General features: G+C 39.0%; 1 protein-coding gene across 1 annotated transcript; it reads right to left on the minus strand.

Annotated features, from left to right (window-relative positions):
- Positions 1–2,811: 2,811 nt before the first annotated feature.
- On the minus strand, positions 2,812–11,759 carry LOC134496996 (vomeronasal type-2 receptor 26-like). The gene is made up of 6 exons (XM_063302712.1): positions 11,539–11,759; positions 10,225–10,402; positions 7,666–8,526; positions 6,923–7,150; positions 5,581–5,707; positions 2,812–3,713 (listed from the first exon to the last, which is right to left on the minus strand). Exons 1-6 carry the CDS (start codon positions 11,757–11,759, stop codon positions 2,812–2,814), a joined length of 2,517 nt encoding a protein of 838 aa, XP_063158782.1.
- Positions 11,760–16,629: the final 4,870 nt, after the last annotated feature.

Here is a 16,629-nt window from a genome sequence, read left to right on the forward strand (position 1 = left end):
TCTAGTTATTATTCAGCAATATCCATTATGAGATGTGTGCTACAACTTTATTAACACCTTTGGTGACTGACATGAGCTACCACATCATCCAGCCTTTAAAGTTATCCACTATTAATATTTTATGATCATGCAACAAAATTAAGAAATAGGAATAGGATTGGGTTTTTTTTCCCCACAACATAAGTAAGGTGTACATTAATGAAAAGCCTGGTGTGGCACAGATAGGTAGACGGCAGTATTGCAGCTGAAACTCTTCCCACGACCTGAGTTTGATCCCAGCAGAAGCTGGATTCTCAGGTAGCCAGCTCAGGTCGACTCAGCTACCCATCCTTCCGAGGTTGGTAAAATGAATACCCAGCTTGCTGGGTATTGCAAACCACCCCAATATAGTCTGCCAAGAAAACATCACAAAAGCAGCATCCCCCCAAAGGGTCAGACATGACTAGGTGCTTGCACAGGGGACCTTTCACACCACATTAACGAAATACCTTAACCCAATTAAATATAACCTATGATAGATTTATGGAATTCATGACATCTGCTATGTTATGATAAATCTTTCTGGGTAGCAACTGCTAAGAAGTGAACATCTTTTCTTTGAATATCAGCTTCAAAGATAGTCTTAATCTTTGGGGGACCCTACAGATCCTATTTGTCAGCCAATTTGATGCAGTGGTTAAAGGTGCTAGATCAGAAGCTGGGAGACTGTGAATTCTAGTCCTGCCACAGGCATGGAAGCAAGCTGGATGTCTTTGGCCAGTCACTCTTTCTCAGCCCTAGGGAGAAGGTACTGGCAGCCATTTCTGGAAATCTTTCCAAGAAAGCTATATGGACTTCTTTATGCAATCAGGGTTGACATGATGGTCCAAAACAAGAACAGATTCTGTTTATACTTTATTTCTTCAATTCAGCACTCCCTCGGAGTGGCAGACTTTTCCTGTAATCTTGCTGTCCTAAATAATTTTCCAGTAATAACCCCAATTCTCCTATAAGGGCTCAGAGAACAGAGTGATTCTTGGAAGGCAGTGATTATACTCCATTGCCCTATGAAGTTCGGTAATCAGGGGTGGCTAAATAAATTGGATAATAAATAAATTAAATAAATAAACAAACTCAAGAGCCTCAGATGGTGATAATGACTGCTCCTCTTTACTGAGCAGAAGACATTGAAATACTAAATTCTTTTGTTTTCAACATACAGTAGACTCTCAGTTAACCAGAACTCAAGCAACCAGCACTCTCAAGCAACTGGCAAAAAAATCTGTATCTCTCTGCTGCCCTCTAGTGGGTATTAGGGTTTAATAGTAACTCTCAAGCAACCAGAAACTACATTCATCCAGCATCTACCAATCCCCATGGCTGCCTCTTAACTGAGAGTCTACTGTATTAAAGAAGTCAATTTTGTTCTTATTGGCATCCTCATCTCATTCTGGGCTTTATTTGTAGTTCTGGGCTATTTGAATTTGCACACAAAAGTTTAGGAGCCCTGGGTCAATTGATGTGTTTCAATGAATCCCTAAATGAACCAAAGCTGACCGATCTCTATATGGTTAAAATATGACATAATTCTGCAAATCTGAATGTCTACTGCTGGCAGATGCAGAAGTTTAGACAACCATTCATTCAAGACTTTGCAACAACTCCTTTGACAGGACTAACAATTTCCAAATATTATTTTAGTTAGTCTTTCTAGTTTGTTTGTTTGTTTTTGGAATTTTTCTCCACTTTTCCTGGCTCAGAAATATTCTTAGGTCTCATTTCATGCACCAAGTATTTGGAATTTCTGCAGTTTTTCAATAATATTCATCTGCCCACTTGCTGACAAGGTTAAAAATTAGAGGTATATCACCCCGGAAATCAAGGCCATGCTTCTGTTAGCAACAGACTTCTGAGTTCAATTCAAAGCACTTGTTTTGACTAACACAGCCCTATAGAGGTTTGCTTGATAGGTCTAGAATATGTTTTCCATTGGATCACTAGAACAGCCTGGGTTGGTGATATAAAGTGGGGTATCATCAGCATATTGATAATACTTTACCCCAAACAAATGGATAACTCTCCCAGAGGCTTTATGTAGTTGTTAAATAGCAGGAGGGAGAGATCTGAACTTGTGCTACCCCACAAGTGAGAGACTACTGCACTGACCCCTCCCCCTCCCCCTCTAACCATTAACTGAATCCACCCACTAAGGAAGGTGAGGAACCACTGCAGAACAGAGCCTTAAAACCCGATCCTTCTAGATGTCTCTGAAATTCCTCTTATATTGGTTATGTTAAATGTTACTGAATGTTCCAGAAGGACTAGGTGGGGAGGATTACTTCTGTCCATCCTGACAATGCTCATCCAGTAGCATGTCCAATGCCATTACCTCCCCATACAGATGCATGAATTCTGACTGAAAAGGACCCAGATAATATGCTTCTTCTAGACTGCTCCGAAGTGAATCCCTACTACATACTCAACAACCTCCTCCCACCAAGATAGTTGGAGACTAGATAATAGTTGTCAAACCCAAGATCCATAAAGACTCAAGACTACAGCAAATCTGAGCAATTGGGCTAGCAAAATGCTGTGCAAATTGCCACAGGACATCAACCGTTAGCTGACATGTATATAACCTTCCATTTTTATATCATTACATCATCTTATATATAAACAATAATTATTCCTCAGGCACATTCCAAAGTTAGGTAAACATTTATTTTGTGTATTTTTGAAAAAAAGATTATGCTCAGTTTTCCCAAATTGAGAAGTCTAGCAGAAAAAGAAAACACTACAGTAAGGAGAGATTATATGATTCAAAAGCATAATTCAGGTTTTTTTTTTAATAAGTTGCTCCTTTCTATTTAAATCAGGCCTCAGAAGAAGAATGTAGCATTTGGGGAAAAAGATGCAGCCCAGCAATCCAGCTGCAGAAGCCAAAATGGAGAATATTTCCACTGCCACCATGTACTTCCCCTTGATGCTCAGATAGGTGGGAACAAATGATACCCAGACGCTGCAAAAGACCAACATGCTGAAGGTGATAAATTTGGCTTCGTTGAAGCTGTCTGGTAAATTCCTAGCCAGGAAGGCCACCATGAAGCTGGTAGCAGTCAAGAACCCCATAAAGCCAAGGACAGTATAAAACATGGTGGCTGAACCTTCATTACATTCCAGGACAATTTCTTCAGCCATTGAGTGAAGGTCAGAATCTGGGAATGGGGGGAAAAATGCCAGCCACACCACACAAATTATGCCTTGCACCAGGGAGCAAGACAGAACAATTGTGTTGGCCAACCTTTTCCCCACCCATTTCTTTATTTGGGATCCTGGTTTGGTGGCCATGAAAGCAAGAACCACAATGGCTGTTTTCCCCAATATACAAGAAAGGGCTATAGAGAAGATGATGCCAAAAGCAGGTTGTCGCATGAGACATTTCACTCTGTCTGGTTGCCCAATGAAGAGCAAACTGCAAAGGAAGGAAAGGAGGAGAGCGATGAGGAGAATGTAGGTGAGGTTCCGGTTGTTGGCTTTGACGATGGGGGTGTCCCACTGTTTGATGAAGATCCCCAGCACCAAAGTTGAGATTACAAAAAAGAGGAGAGCTACAGTGGCCAAAGTGATTCCCAGTGGCTCTTCATAAGACAAGAAAGTTATATGTTTTTCAATGCAAAGATTGTGAGCTTCATTCGGGTACTGATCCTCTGAACACTGGAAACAGTCATCTGCATCTGCAAAAGAAAACATCACGGCCCATAAAAGCTATGAATTAGATGGACTGAATTATTAATGCAACTTCATTTATTTCTAAGTAAGCTATGCCCATCTTATTTGTATTGCACTATTAGAAATTAAGAATGAGACCATCCATAGGCAGAAATATCTACTGTATATTATTTGATCAAAAAGAGACCACCGTCATTTGTTCCAGTCTCAGTGTCATGTTGGAGGATAGCAGAGGAAAGTGGAAGAGAAAAGTTTAATTGTGTTACGCTTCCCAGTTCAGACTTTCCTGGTCTCTTTTCCAGAGACATGGTGTGATACTTCGTTGTGAGCTCTTGTAGTTGGACAACTTACTTAAGGACTGACTTGTTTTATGGAAAATGAGTCAAAATCTACCACTTACATTCTGAATTCCTAGTAGGTGACTTCTCTCCCTTCAGGAAGAGACAACCTAATTCCTTGGGGATACTTCCATTAACTCATACGCTTTCTCAGTTTGGATTTTCCATGTTCAAGTGACAAACATTTTAGCAAGAATGCCAGTTATGTCCAAGGTTGCAGATCCTTGATGATTGTAAATTGCTATCAGAGCAGCAGAAGGATCAATATTCATGGCCCATATTTCTTGTTCTGAAGTGCTTTGAAATGCATATGTTTGCTTTGTTCATAAGAGAAGCCTTGGGTGGTTTAATGCACTAAATTAACCGTATGTATGTATGTATGTATGTATGTATGTATGTATGATGTATGTATGTATTAGAAGAGTAGTCCTATGGCTCTGAAATCTGCAGAAAACCTCTAGCTTTCCCAGACCTTTCTTTGACCTAAAACACTAAAAACTTCCTTAATAAGCTTCACCCAGTTTTCAATCAATCAATCAGATTCCACACAATTCAAAATGTTTAATTTGGGGGGTTGCTCTTACATAACAAATGACATGCCATTTCCAAGGCTGTAGTCTGAGAATGTACAGCAAACACCCTCAGTTGTAACTCCCACTAACCTTCTAAGTGGGGTTTTTACATGCCTGCTGCTCTCCAGCAAGGACAAACTCATCTTCCTAATCCTTTATACCTAACAGGGCATCAGATTCATTCTTCTTCCTTCATAGGTGATTGATGATAAAACACAAGTGTTCCATTTCTTCCCCTCTGTCCCCCCAAAAGGATTTTCCTCAATCTTAGGAAGATTCTTCTCTCACTTAGTAAGAATCCTTTTCATGGGATGGATTTTTTTCTTTATCTTGTTCTGCATTCATGGGAATTCAAAGTCAGGCTTAATTCAGGGACAATATGGACCAGAAGTTCAGATTTGGATGTTATGAAAAACCCTGGGAAAAATCTAGTACACAGGCAGAGGTAGAGTACTCTGAATTCTGAATAACTGATTATGTCATGTTCATCGTTTCAATGTTCTGAATACATCGTAATGTTTCGCATGTCACTTTCCTGATCCATGTGGAGATTTCCAACCGTGCCAGGCTGTAATCTCCTTGCTGTAACTGTGGAATGTATGTTTGGGTTATTGACTGTGTTCAAGGTTACTTTCTCAGGCCGATGTGGGTGACGGTTGCTAACATCTGGGAGGGGGTGGCTGCTAAGCGGGAGTGAGGGCGGGACCGGGTTTGAAGCGAGGGTTTTTAGTTTGTATTTGGCGCGCTTTTGCTCATTCTCAGCTTTCTTTGTATTTGCACACTATTCTTTCAATAAATCAGTTATCCTTAAGCATCAGCTTGTGAGACTGAGTCTGTCAGAATAGGCAACCATTACAGATTACATTCAAGAAAAGTGCAGCACAGATTAAATGCAGATAGGTAAACAGTACTGTGGGTGATAGTTCATAAGGCTTAGCAGTTATGTACAAGACACACCTTACCTATTTTATTTGAAATTTTCCCTTTTCCACATGGAAGACAGTCATAGCAGCAAAATGGCTTCCCTTCTATTTTGATCTTGCTGTGGCCTGAATAACAATTGTCATTGCATACAGAAAGTGGTAGTGCCTGTCCAGAAATGAAACCAGGATGGAGCAATAATCAGAATTTATAATTTATAAACTAGTGTTTCACTGTGTATGTGATATTCTGATAAAGCTGCATGACTTTTTGAGAAATGTGGTGCATAGGATTCAACCTCAACATATTATTAGACATGCACATTTAATAAATGCCACCATACCAAAGTGACATTATCTATATGTCCTCCTGGAATCATGTATGTTACTATTTCCTAAGATATATTGACAAAGCCTTAGGTTTCCTGAAAGCCTAATCATTAAAACTGGACTCCCCTCATATTCCATCTTGGTCAAACTGATAGGTAATTTATTCCATGCTTTATGGGGGAAACTCAATCTTGGAATTTCCATTGGCTCTAGTCCTTTCTATCATTTAGGTCCTGAAAAGGAGTACTGCAGAGAATTTGTGCTGTAATTCATGGGATTCCAAATTCCAAGTTTTCTGCGCAAGGTTTTTCAGAAATGGTTTGCAATTTCCTCCTTCCTAGGGTTGAGAAAAAGTGACTGGCCCAAGGTCCCCCAGCTGGCTTCATGCCTAACACAATAGAACTCATGGTCTCCTAATTTCTAGCCCAGTGCCTTAACCACCATGCCAAACTGACTCTTCTTTACTACCTAGAATCAAATTATAGAACATGAAATAGATTATAGAGAAATGCAATCCAGTCAGCCTTGTAGTTATTATGGAACAGATGAGGTATTAATTAAAGTTAAAGGTTAAATGTAGAAAACTAAAGAGAATAGATGGGATTGCAAGATATGTCTTGGACAATGTGCAGTCAGAAGGTAATAAAATTAAAAGGTTGAGATTCACTACCCTTACTTTATGAAGGAAAAAAAAAAAAAAACTTGGAACAATGGCAAGGTATAAGATATTTTAACCAGTACAGTATCTCAACATATAGCTTGTTTATTATTAAATAATTTCCAGCTTTCCTTACTCAAAGATGGTTTCCTCTGTAGGCAACCTGAAAATGACAGCTGGTAATTGTATACATTCAGGAATGTCCATCAATGTATGGTAAGGGAGTACAAGTTGTATAGTGGAAGAGCTATATATTCCAATCTCAGCACTGTTCATTTTTTGTCATATTTCTACTGCCTCAGTTTTAATACTAATGAGTCACTCAAATGATAGAAGTGATTCTGAAAAAGGTCAAGAGGAGGATTCTAGATAACCTGAACTGCCAGTAGGAAATACCTGGTTGAACATGGTCGGCCAGATGATGTTTTCTTCGGCAATTGTGAAAGGCTCTTCTGGAGAAGCCAAGGGGTCTATCTTTCCAACTTTGACTTTAAGGAAAGTCTGGTTTGGGAATGTGATCCAGTTGATTATATCCAATCCAGTTTCTAATTCCCCATTTTCATTAAAGAAAACTTTTTCCCCAATACTGTTGTTAAATAAGACTGTTCTCAGGAAATGATGGAGCTAAATGGAAGCAAATCAAACACAAATGTTTGTATTTGAATTATATTGATTCTTTAGCTTTGTGTTTTTATTGTGTACTCTGTGCCCAGAGTCACATGTGTGGGATGGGCAGCTCTATAAATTCCACAAATAAATACATAAATAAAAACAATTGATCTGGCAAAATAAATATTCCTACAGCAAATGTACACTACTAGCTTTTAGATGTTGTGGGTACTACTGTGCAGGAGAATCAAAATATTAACAAACACACTTTCATCAAGCTGAGCTGGCTTGACAAAACTTCAAACCCCATTATGAAACTGTGGTTTTGGTCAAATGCATTTTTCGAGTCAGATCTTACTTATGCAGTTCCTACACACTGTTGCAAAGAAACATGAACCAGTGCAAAGATTCATGTAATTCATGTAGTTTATAAACTATGAGGATACTGAACCTGAAATGTACTGGTTCTGCACCAGGAAAATAGCAGAGAGGCTTGAACAATGTGCCCTTGTCATTTCTTCTACAATTACCTGCCATGTTTCTTGATTGAGAATCATCAGTCTCCCACGGTCTGCCCTTGCTCTGTGTTTGGAACTGGAGGAAAACATGGCTTTCAGAGCATGTGCCACAGCATAGACTGCATTATAGATGCTGTAACTCTGCCCGGTCATGCTGGTCTCAAACACAGAATTAGGAAGAGTCCCCAACTTCTCTTCTCCGGTGCACAGCCCTCCAGTGTCCTCATCCAACATGTCTTTAGGGAAAGAACATGCAAATGTCTGTCCCCAGAACAATCTTATTAAATGGTCTTCCTCTTCTGAAGTAGGGCTTCTCGTCTGTAAGAATGTTTTGAACCCAGTCACCTCCTTGGAAGAAACTGCAAAAGATATCGCACCGTGAATAAAGTCCAAAGGCCGTATGTTTTGAAAGGGGACTGAAGTGAACTCCATTTGGGCTGGCATGATCCAAACTTTATCTTTTCTCCTTACTGGTATATCCTCATACTCCGAAAGATAGGGAAATACTCGGAAAATGGTAACGATGTGATTTTCACAATAGAGGATCACAACGTTGGCAATGCTTTTCATGACAACCTTGTACATTTCAATGTAATATTTAAATAAACCGCCCATGTCACTAGAAAAACTTTCTTTGGCCACCTCTTCCATGAAATCAAAGCAGATACCTTTCTGGGAAAACAATGCGAGGGCATTCCGTACAAACCTCTCTCCACTCTCATCACGTTGGGAAATCAGCCCTATCCATGTCCACCTTAAATGCAACAGCAGCTGGAGGATCCCCTTAGTCTGAAGCTCCTCATTTGGGAAAAAACGATGAAAGAAAACGGTGTGTTCCCTCTTGTCTATCATTGGAGCAGATCCATATATGAGCTAAGAAAAAATGAATTAAAATAGTTGGGTTGTCGGTTCTACTTTTAGACTATAAGAAGGATATTCATCACAAACTTCAAGAGAAATATAGTCCAGTCTAGAAAGAACTGATCTGGAGAATTTTCCTTTAGTAAGTATAAATGTAATAACGTTTGAAAGCCAGAGAATTGGCAATCTATTGATTCAGTAATCCCTGAAGTTCAATTTATTTTATTTCACATTTTGCTAACATATCTTCTTCTTACCTTCCATGCAATATATTTTATTTAAAAAAAAAGATATCCCACCTTTATTAATAAATCAAGGCAGCAAACAAACCCAATACTCCTTCCTCCTCCTATTTTCTCCACAAGAGCCCTGTGAGGTCAGTTGGGCTGAGAGAGAGTGTCTGGCCCAAGGTCACCCAGCCGGCTTTCATGCCTAAGGTGGGACTAGCAGTCACAGACTCCTGGTTTCTAGCCCAGCACTTTAATCAGTAGACCAAACTAGCTGTCTTATATATGATGCATGATATATTACCTTCCATATGAGAGACAGTGGCAAGTCTACTAGAAAGCAGAGTCTCCTTGCCCCACCCTTTAGAACAGGAGTGGGAAATATGAAGCTCCCTGTGATAATCTGATGACATTAACTCACACTTGTAATCAGACTCCAGCAATGTGCTCTATGTAGGGCTGCCTTGGAAGACAGCTTGGAAACTATAGGTTCTATGACTGTGGCTGCTACTTACTAGTCAAGTAAACCTGTCATTGTGGCATAACACATGCATCGTGATCACTGCATTGATTGCCAGTATGCTTCTAGGCCCAAATGAAAGGAGTACCCATTTTCCAACCCCACAACTCCTAGTGGACCATCTGAAGGAACCAGGAGGGTCATGGATCTATCCCACAGCTGGTGAAGCTTATACTGCTGAGCACTGTATACATGTCCTCAGGTTCCACAAAGTCAAATGAATCCCATGTTGATTGCAAGATACCACCTTGTTCACTTTGCTTGTCTCTGCCCAGCTGGCACCCAAACCAGAAAAGTTCATAAAGTTTGCAATTTGCATCTTTATCTCTTTCTTTTTACCATCACTGCCCACCCCATTGTTCTCTGGGTGGTCTCGTCTTCAGAAAACACTACAACAGAACCAACATGCTATCTCTCTGAAACTCCTCTGATCTCCTTCTTTCACTCTCTACACCTTCATATGACTCTGCAAAAATGATCAAACCAACCAAGCCCCTAGCTAGCCACATCCAGGCACCATCACACCTAGATGATGTTTGTTTTTCTTTCTGTTTTTTTTTTTTTTTAAGGCAAAAATATTGTAGATGGCAAGACAAAATCTCTTCTATGGAGTGGAAAGAGAAGTTTGCTAAGTACAGAGTCTACTAAACAGGTCTTGTTTAGGTTAAACTGAATATCAGAACAGATACGGTGTGCATTACCACAGATCAGACTTTCTCAGGGACAAGGAAGTCAAGCAGTGGCAATATATAATATTGATCAAGTTTCAGAATTAGGCATGTACCACACAACAAATCCCTACTGTTTAGGCAGTTTTGCCCTTTTCTTTCTGTTCAGATGGTCACTTTGTATGCAAATCACAAAACTTTATTTAAAAGATCTTAGGAACGTAATAGAAACCTAACCAAGCACAGATTTTAGACATTGTGAAAAAAAAGGTCTTTATTTATAAGTAGTTCTTACTTGTGGCATCTTGTATATATTCAGAATATTTGGCATAAATGGACAGATGTTTGCATTAGGTCCTGCAACAACAGATACTGTCTTCTCTTGGATATCACACTTATAATTAGGAATGAATCTGCCCTGGGTGGACAGTAGCTCCAGCGAAGCAAAATAGGTCCATTTTGCCATGAAATTGCTATTAGTGATGCGAATGCCCAGAGTCATGTTGGAAAAGATCTGAGGGTTTGCATTAATCTCCTCTACAGCAAAAATCAAAGCTAGGACATGTTGATAATTCTGAAGAAAAAATCTGCAATGAGAATTATGGTTGTAAATTATATCAAGAAGATGTATAAAGTTCTAGCATGAAAACCAATGTGAACTTTTTATAGCATCTGGCAGTGATTTTTTTCTTTTCAAATGTATTTCAAAATGTCCTAAAGCATCCAATATATGTATATTTTATGACAAAGAACAATGTTATCATGCCGAGGATTAAACTTACTCTTTGAATGGATTCACACTATTCTAAACCCATTAATGCTTTATAAACAGCTTTCACTAGAGAATGGGTGAATTGCCAAATGGAATATTCATGAATGGTATTAAATTTTGCTTGTGCTTATTAGACCTACTTCTAGTCCTGCTTTCTAAATCTTCTGCCTTCACTTTTGTTCTGTAAAAGGCTAAGCAATGGAGCATGCAGGAGCATAAATGTAATAAATCTTTTCAACCCTTTAAAGCAACTGTGCTGTTTCCCAGGATCGTGCAACAACAGCAGAAGGCAGATATGCAGTCCTTGGAAAAAATGTGGCTAAAAAATGAGACACCTTATCCTCTGCACAATCTAAGAGATCTTTCAGGAATTGAATCCAAAATGCACTCAGACCCATTTTTTCCCCTAATATCCATGATAATAATTTGAATCCTAAATACTGATGTTTGGTTAATTGCAAACAGTGATCGGGAATACATTGCTAGTGATTCATCCTGCAGTAAATAAGTATAAGAGGGAACTACAGACATTCATAGTTTCTAGAACTAAAAGTAATGACTCCACATTTTACTTAGATATTGGAAATTATAGGTTTTGTTTTATTTCATTTTTCCTCAGAGACAGGAAGCATTTGTGGGCACCTAAATGCATACAAGAAACTTGGATCAATCAACAAGAAATACTGAGAATTATTGGTATGGATGAGGATGAGGATACTAATAATAATGCAGTTGGAAGATAGGATTTTCTCTCTTGGACATTCCCTATTTAAATAAAGGTCATCATAGAGAAGGAAGATATTATCTCTTTTATTATGTGTTTCAGTAAGTCTATACATAAGCTCATCAATCAGTTCTTCAGATGGATGCCTTGTAAAATCCACTGGATCAGAAATCATGTAGAACTGCAAAATAATGCCAGCAATGATGAGATCTCCTGTATGATAGTAATGATACTTAAGAAGATTAGGCTTGCCCACCACACAGGTAGCAGTAGCAGGATTATGGCATACCACATCTGGCAGTAGCAATATCATCAGTGACATGAACAATAACATATTTTACAAGAAATATGGATTTCCTTCTGAAAACTAAAGGTCTCATTGAAGTGCAATAGCCTCCGTATATGTTCTTTTACTTGCTTGATTGGACTTAAAAAGTGCAGTTTGAAGAAAGAGATTGTCACAGCTCTTTTTCATTCCTCCCATGGACGGAACAAGGAACATTATTTGCTCCCTTCAGTTGTATTTCATTGTCATGTTATGATCCTGAAGCTCCTTAGAGATTTCAGAAAGGATTTAATTAATAAGGCGTCTTTCAGTAATTATGGAAGATACAGCCATGACACTTTTCAGAGACACTGAACAGAAAAATAACTTTTTTTTTCCTGAAATAGCAAGAGAATCTGTAATTGTCTGTAATTAGTTTCTCCAGAAAAGCTTGTAATTACTGATGAAGATTAATCCCCAATTGATCCCAGTTTAGAAAGTGAGGAAATTTCAAAAGAGAGATTTTGTAATCAGGAAGAACTTCTTAAAATACAGAGTAAAAAGGATGGCTTGTTTCTCTTCATTCATTTACTGCATATAATTATTAATTCACAATCAAGACAAGTGTTCCACAACTTAGCCAGTCCGATGAGAGCACTGAGCTGCAATCGTATCCATTTATCTCTTGATATTTTAATATCCTGCAATAGCAATAACCATTTAATTGTTTATAGGTAGTCCTCGTTTAATGTCCACTCATTCAGCAACCATTCAAAGTTATGATGCTGAGCGAGGGGTACTTATGACAGGTCCTTATAGTTGAGGCTGTTGCAGCATCCCCACGATCACATGATCATGATTTTGGTGTTGGGCAACTGGCTCACAATTTTGACATTGCAGCGTCCCGCAGTCACGTGATCATCATTTTCAACCTTCGCTGCTGGCTTCCAAGAAGAATGTCAATGGGAAAGCCAGCAGGAGGTTACAAATGGTGATCACATGACCACAGGATGCTGTGACCATATGGGATTCACCTAACGATGGCAACGGGGAGTGCCAGAACTGCTGTCATAAGTCTGTCATAAATCTCATGACTTAAAGACCTTACAACCACATCACTTAATGATGGAGTTCCAAGTCCCAATTACAGTCAGTAAATGAGGACTACCTGTACTGTCCTCCCCAAGCCCATGCCTGAATGGATGTAAGTCAGGGAGAAAAATATTGTCGGGCTTTTTTGTGATCTTTGTGAACTTCTAATTCAGACTGAACCTTGACATCTATCAATGAAATACATACTTGGAGACAACCAATTTCTTCTAGAGGTCATGGAGTCTCCAACTCTATGCTATGATGAAACAGCAGTTCCCAGGTTAGAGATGGCCATTGCATGGATGACCTAGACCATTTTAATTGCCTAAGTCACCTGCAAAGTATCTGTTGATTTAGAAGAACAGGCGGAAGAATGTTTGAGTTTCAACTCTTCAGAATGTACTGTTGTGGGCACTCAAATGTTGTATGAGAGATTTCATTCCTTTTAGCAAAAAGAATCTAATCCAGTCAAGTCATTTATGGAAGTCTTTTTCCAGTCTAAACAGAGAAGTTAAGCTGTGAGTGAATTGTCTGGACATTGGTGATTCATTGACAAGCCTAAATATGAAGCCTGAGATTTTGGTAACCTATTTTGATTCACATTGCTTTAGCATGTCACTTGTCATCCAGCAGGCAAGGATTAACACAACAGCTACAAAACATCTAGCAACCTCATTAATCATGAATCAGTTTTGCTCCAGTATCGGAACCAAGTGAAAATAAAATGGATCATTTAGCCCAGGCAATGACCTAGCTATCCCAGTAGGAGAGACAGAATTCACCACAACCACTGGTCCCATATTAGTCCAGGCCTAACACCCAGACAAATATCTTAGGAATACCCAAACAAGTATATTACCTACTGTGCTCAGCGTGAACTAGATATCACCCTGAGTCTAGATGAGTCCTCCGCTGATTGAACCTATGTAGGATTTATAATTAGCCTAATTTTTCAGTGAGCTCTCAACTAGGTAGCACCTCATTTTGGTGAGAGCAGTGCAGGCTTAGACAATCATGGCAATTTTATGGCATGCCTGAGAGAAACTTTGATGATTTAGGCAAGTGATGGCCAACTATGAAACCTGTTTCCTACAAAAGAATGGTGATGTGCTGCTGAGTTTCAGCAGTTAACTCAGAATGCGGGATGGAAGGAAATAGGCCTAACTGACCAGTTCAAAAGGGAAATAAGTCAAAGAGCACATTCATCAAGAGACTCAGTAATTAAGATAGCATCAGTTCACATATGCTTGGGCATCAATAGAAGATTTGCAAAGGAAAGGAAAATGTGTATGGGAATGGAAAACACATTTTTTTCCCTTTCATTCTCCTCTCCTTCCCTTAACCATAGATTAGAGATTTCAGAAGTTGAACTCATGCAGCTGGGAGCTACTAACTCTCTAAGTACCACATTTGAAAAGTCCCATATCATGCAGAACTATGTCTATACTATAGAGAACCTGGCTACTTTATGCATTAGTGCCCTGCTAAGACCTGGCCTTCTGAAGCACTATAACAAAGGGTCATATTTGTTGGCAGAGTGCTTGAAAGCATTTGGCCCAGGAGAGATCAGAAAAGTCAAACACTAGGCATCGCTATGAAAATAATTTTATTTACAGAAAGCAAAACATATTTAAAGGCTTTTTGCTGAGAGGAGAGATTTCTCTCAGCTGCATATTCTCTGCAAGCCTACACAGAAGGGAAACTGAAACTAAAACAAGTTCAGGCAAGTTCCTCCCTTAGGCAATGCAACCATTAACACATGAAAAGGGGACAATTAAATTCAACCTCTTCAACCAGCCAAAATGATTAGTTACCACAGTAACCTTAATCTGTAGTAGAAAACATATTAACACCACGCCTTTTATACTACAGAATAAGATGCAAACCAATTTGCTTTGTTAACTCCTTGTGTCTTGGTACAGCGAGAGGTTTTGTTAAAATATCAGCAATAGTGTCTTTTGATTCACAATATTTCAACATTATTTCTCCTTTGCTTATCATATCTTTGATATATTGATATCTAATATCAATATGTTTTGTACTATTTTTGCAGGCTTCAGATGTTGCCATAGAAATGCAAGCTTGATTATCCTCATAAACAGTTAAAGGCTGGTTCACTTCCATGCCTATGTCTTTCAACAAATGTTTAAACCATATAACCTCATTACAGGTTTGTGTTAGAGAATAAAACTCTGCTTCTGCAGTGGAAAGAGCAACAAGTGTTTGCTTTCTAGAATGCCAGCCTAAGCTAGACCCAGCAAATTGATTTAAAATCCCAGAAGTGGATTTCCTGTCACTGACATCTGCTCCCCAGTCAGAATCAGCAAAAGCCTGCAATTTCTCTGTTCCAGAGGCATTTAGCTTCAGGCAATAATTCTTTGTTTTTTGCAAATACCTCATTAATCTGGTCAATGCTGCTTTTCCAGTAGATGTAGGCTTCTCTACCTGTCTACTTAAAATGGCACAGAATTTGAGATATCTGGGCAAGAGTGATTTGCAATGTACAGTAAACTTCCAATTGCAGATCTATATTTCTCTGCCTCAGTTAATTGAGTTTCTCCTATAACTTTCTAAAAATCTGTTATCATCGGAGTAGAGACTGGTTTGCAGTCTTGCATATTAAAATCCTCTAGGAGCTTTTGAATTTTACTACATTGTTTTATCAGAAAGCTGCCATCCTTCTCCCTGTGTATTTTCAAACTTAGGTAATTTGTTACAGTACCAAGGCTTTTTAATGGGAAATGGCTTTTCATGCAGGCTTCAAAATCAAGCCTTTGTTTTTCTGTTGCTGTGAACAGCAGCAAATCATCAACATAAATGCACAGATACATACAGCCTTGTTTGTCTTTCTTCATATATACACATGGATCTGCTTTTCCTTTTTCAAAACCAAAATTCTGCAGTTTTTCATCTAATTTTTGGTTCCAGGATCTAGCAGCTTGTTTTAACCCATAGATTGACTTCTGCAGTTCACAGACCAGATTCTCCCCTTTTTCAGTTTGAAAACCCACCTACAACCTAGACAGTGTTCATTGGGAGGTAGATTTACCAGTTTCCATGTTTTATTTTCTATCAAGGATGCTAGCTCCTGTTGCATGGCAGAATGCCAATTTTGTGCAATCTCAGGTGGTAAAGCATTCACTTGTTCTAAAGACTCAGGTTCTGTGAATATGTGGAAAGCCTTTACTGTTTCAGCCTGAAAACGTGATGGAGGAACGCCTTTACTACTTCTCTGAGATCTGCAAGGTAATACAGGGCTTAAATTTTGACTCCTATCTTTCCTGAGAAGCATCTGTCTCATCAGACAGATCTTCAGTTTGCTTTTCTGGTTGAATGTCCGCATCAGGCAGAAGATCACCATCAGCAAGTCCTTGCTGTTCTCTTGTGGTGGTCAGATCAACTGGAGAGTCGAGTTACACTCCCTCAGTTTTGTTCAGCAAAAGAAGTGCTTTTGCTAATTATCAATTTCTCTCCCACTATGAACCTGTAGCTCCTCTGGCTTTGTTCATAGCCAACAAAAATGGCTTTCTTTATTATGGGGCTTCCTTTCCTTCTCTGTTGTTTTGGAATGTGAACCCAAGCAGTGCTACCAAACACTCTAAGATGGTTTACCTTTGGTTTCACACCATAAAACAAATGGAATGGAGTGTCCTGAATCACAGAGTTAGACAATCTGTTTTGTACATAAGAGGCAGTAGATATGGCCTCTCCCCAATCCTTAAAAGATAAATGGGAATCTTTAAGCATGCAATCCATTGCATCTTGCAATGTTCTGCCCTTTCTTTCAGCAACACCATTTTGCTGAGGGGTGTAAGGGTTAGAAAGAATTTGTTCTTTCCCCTTTTCC

This window comes from Candoia aspera, chromosome 4 (assembly GCF_035149785.1).
Source record: "Candoia aspera isolate rCanAsp1 chromosome 4, rCanAsp1.hap2, whole genome shotgun sequence".
Classification (NCBI taxonomy): Eukaryota; Metazoa; Chordata; class Lepidosauria; order Squamata; family Boidae; genus Candoia; species Candoia aspera.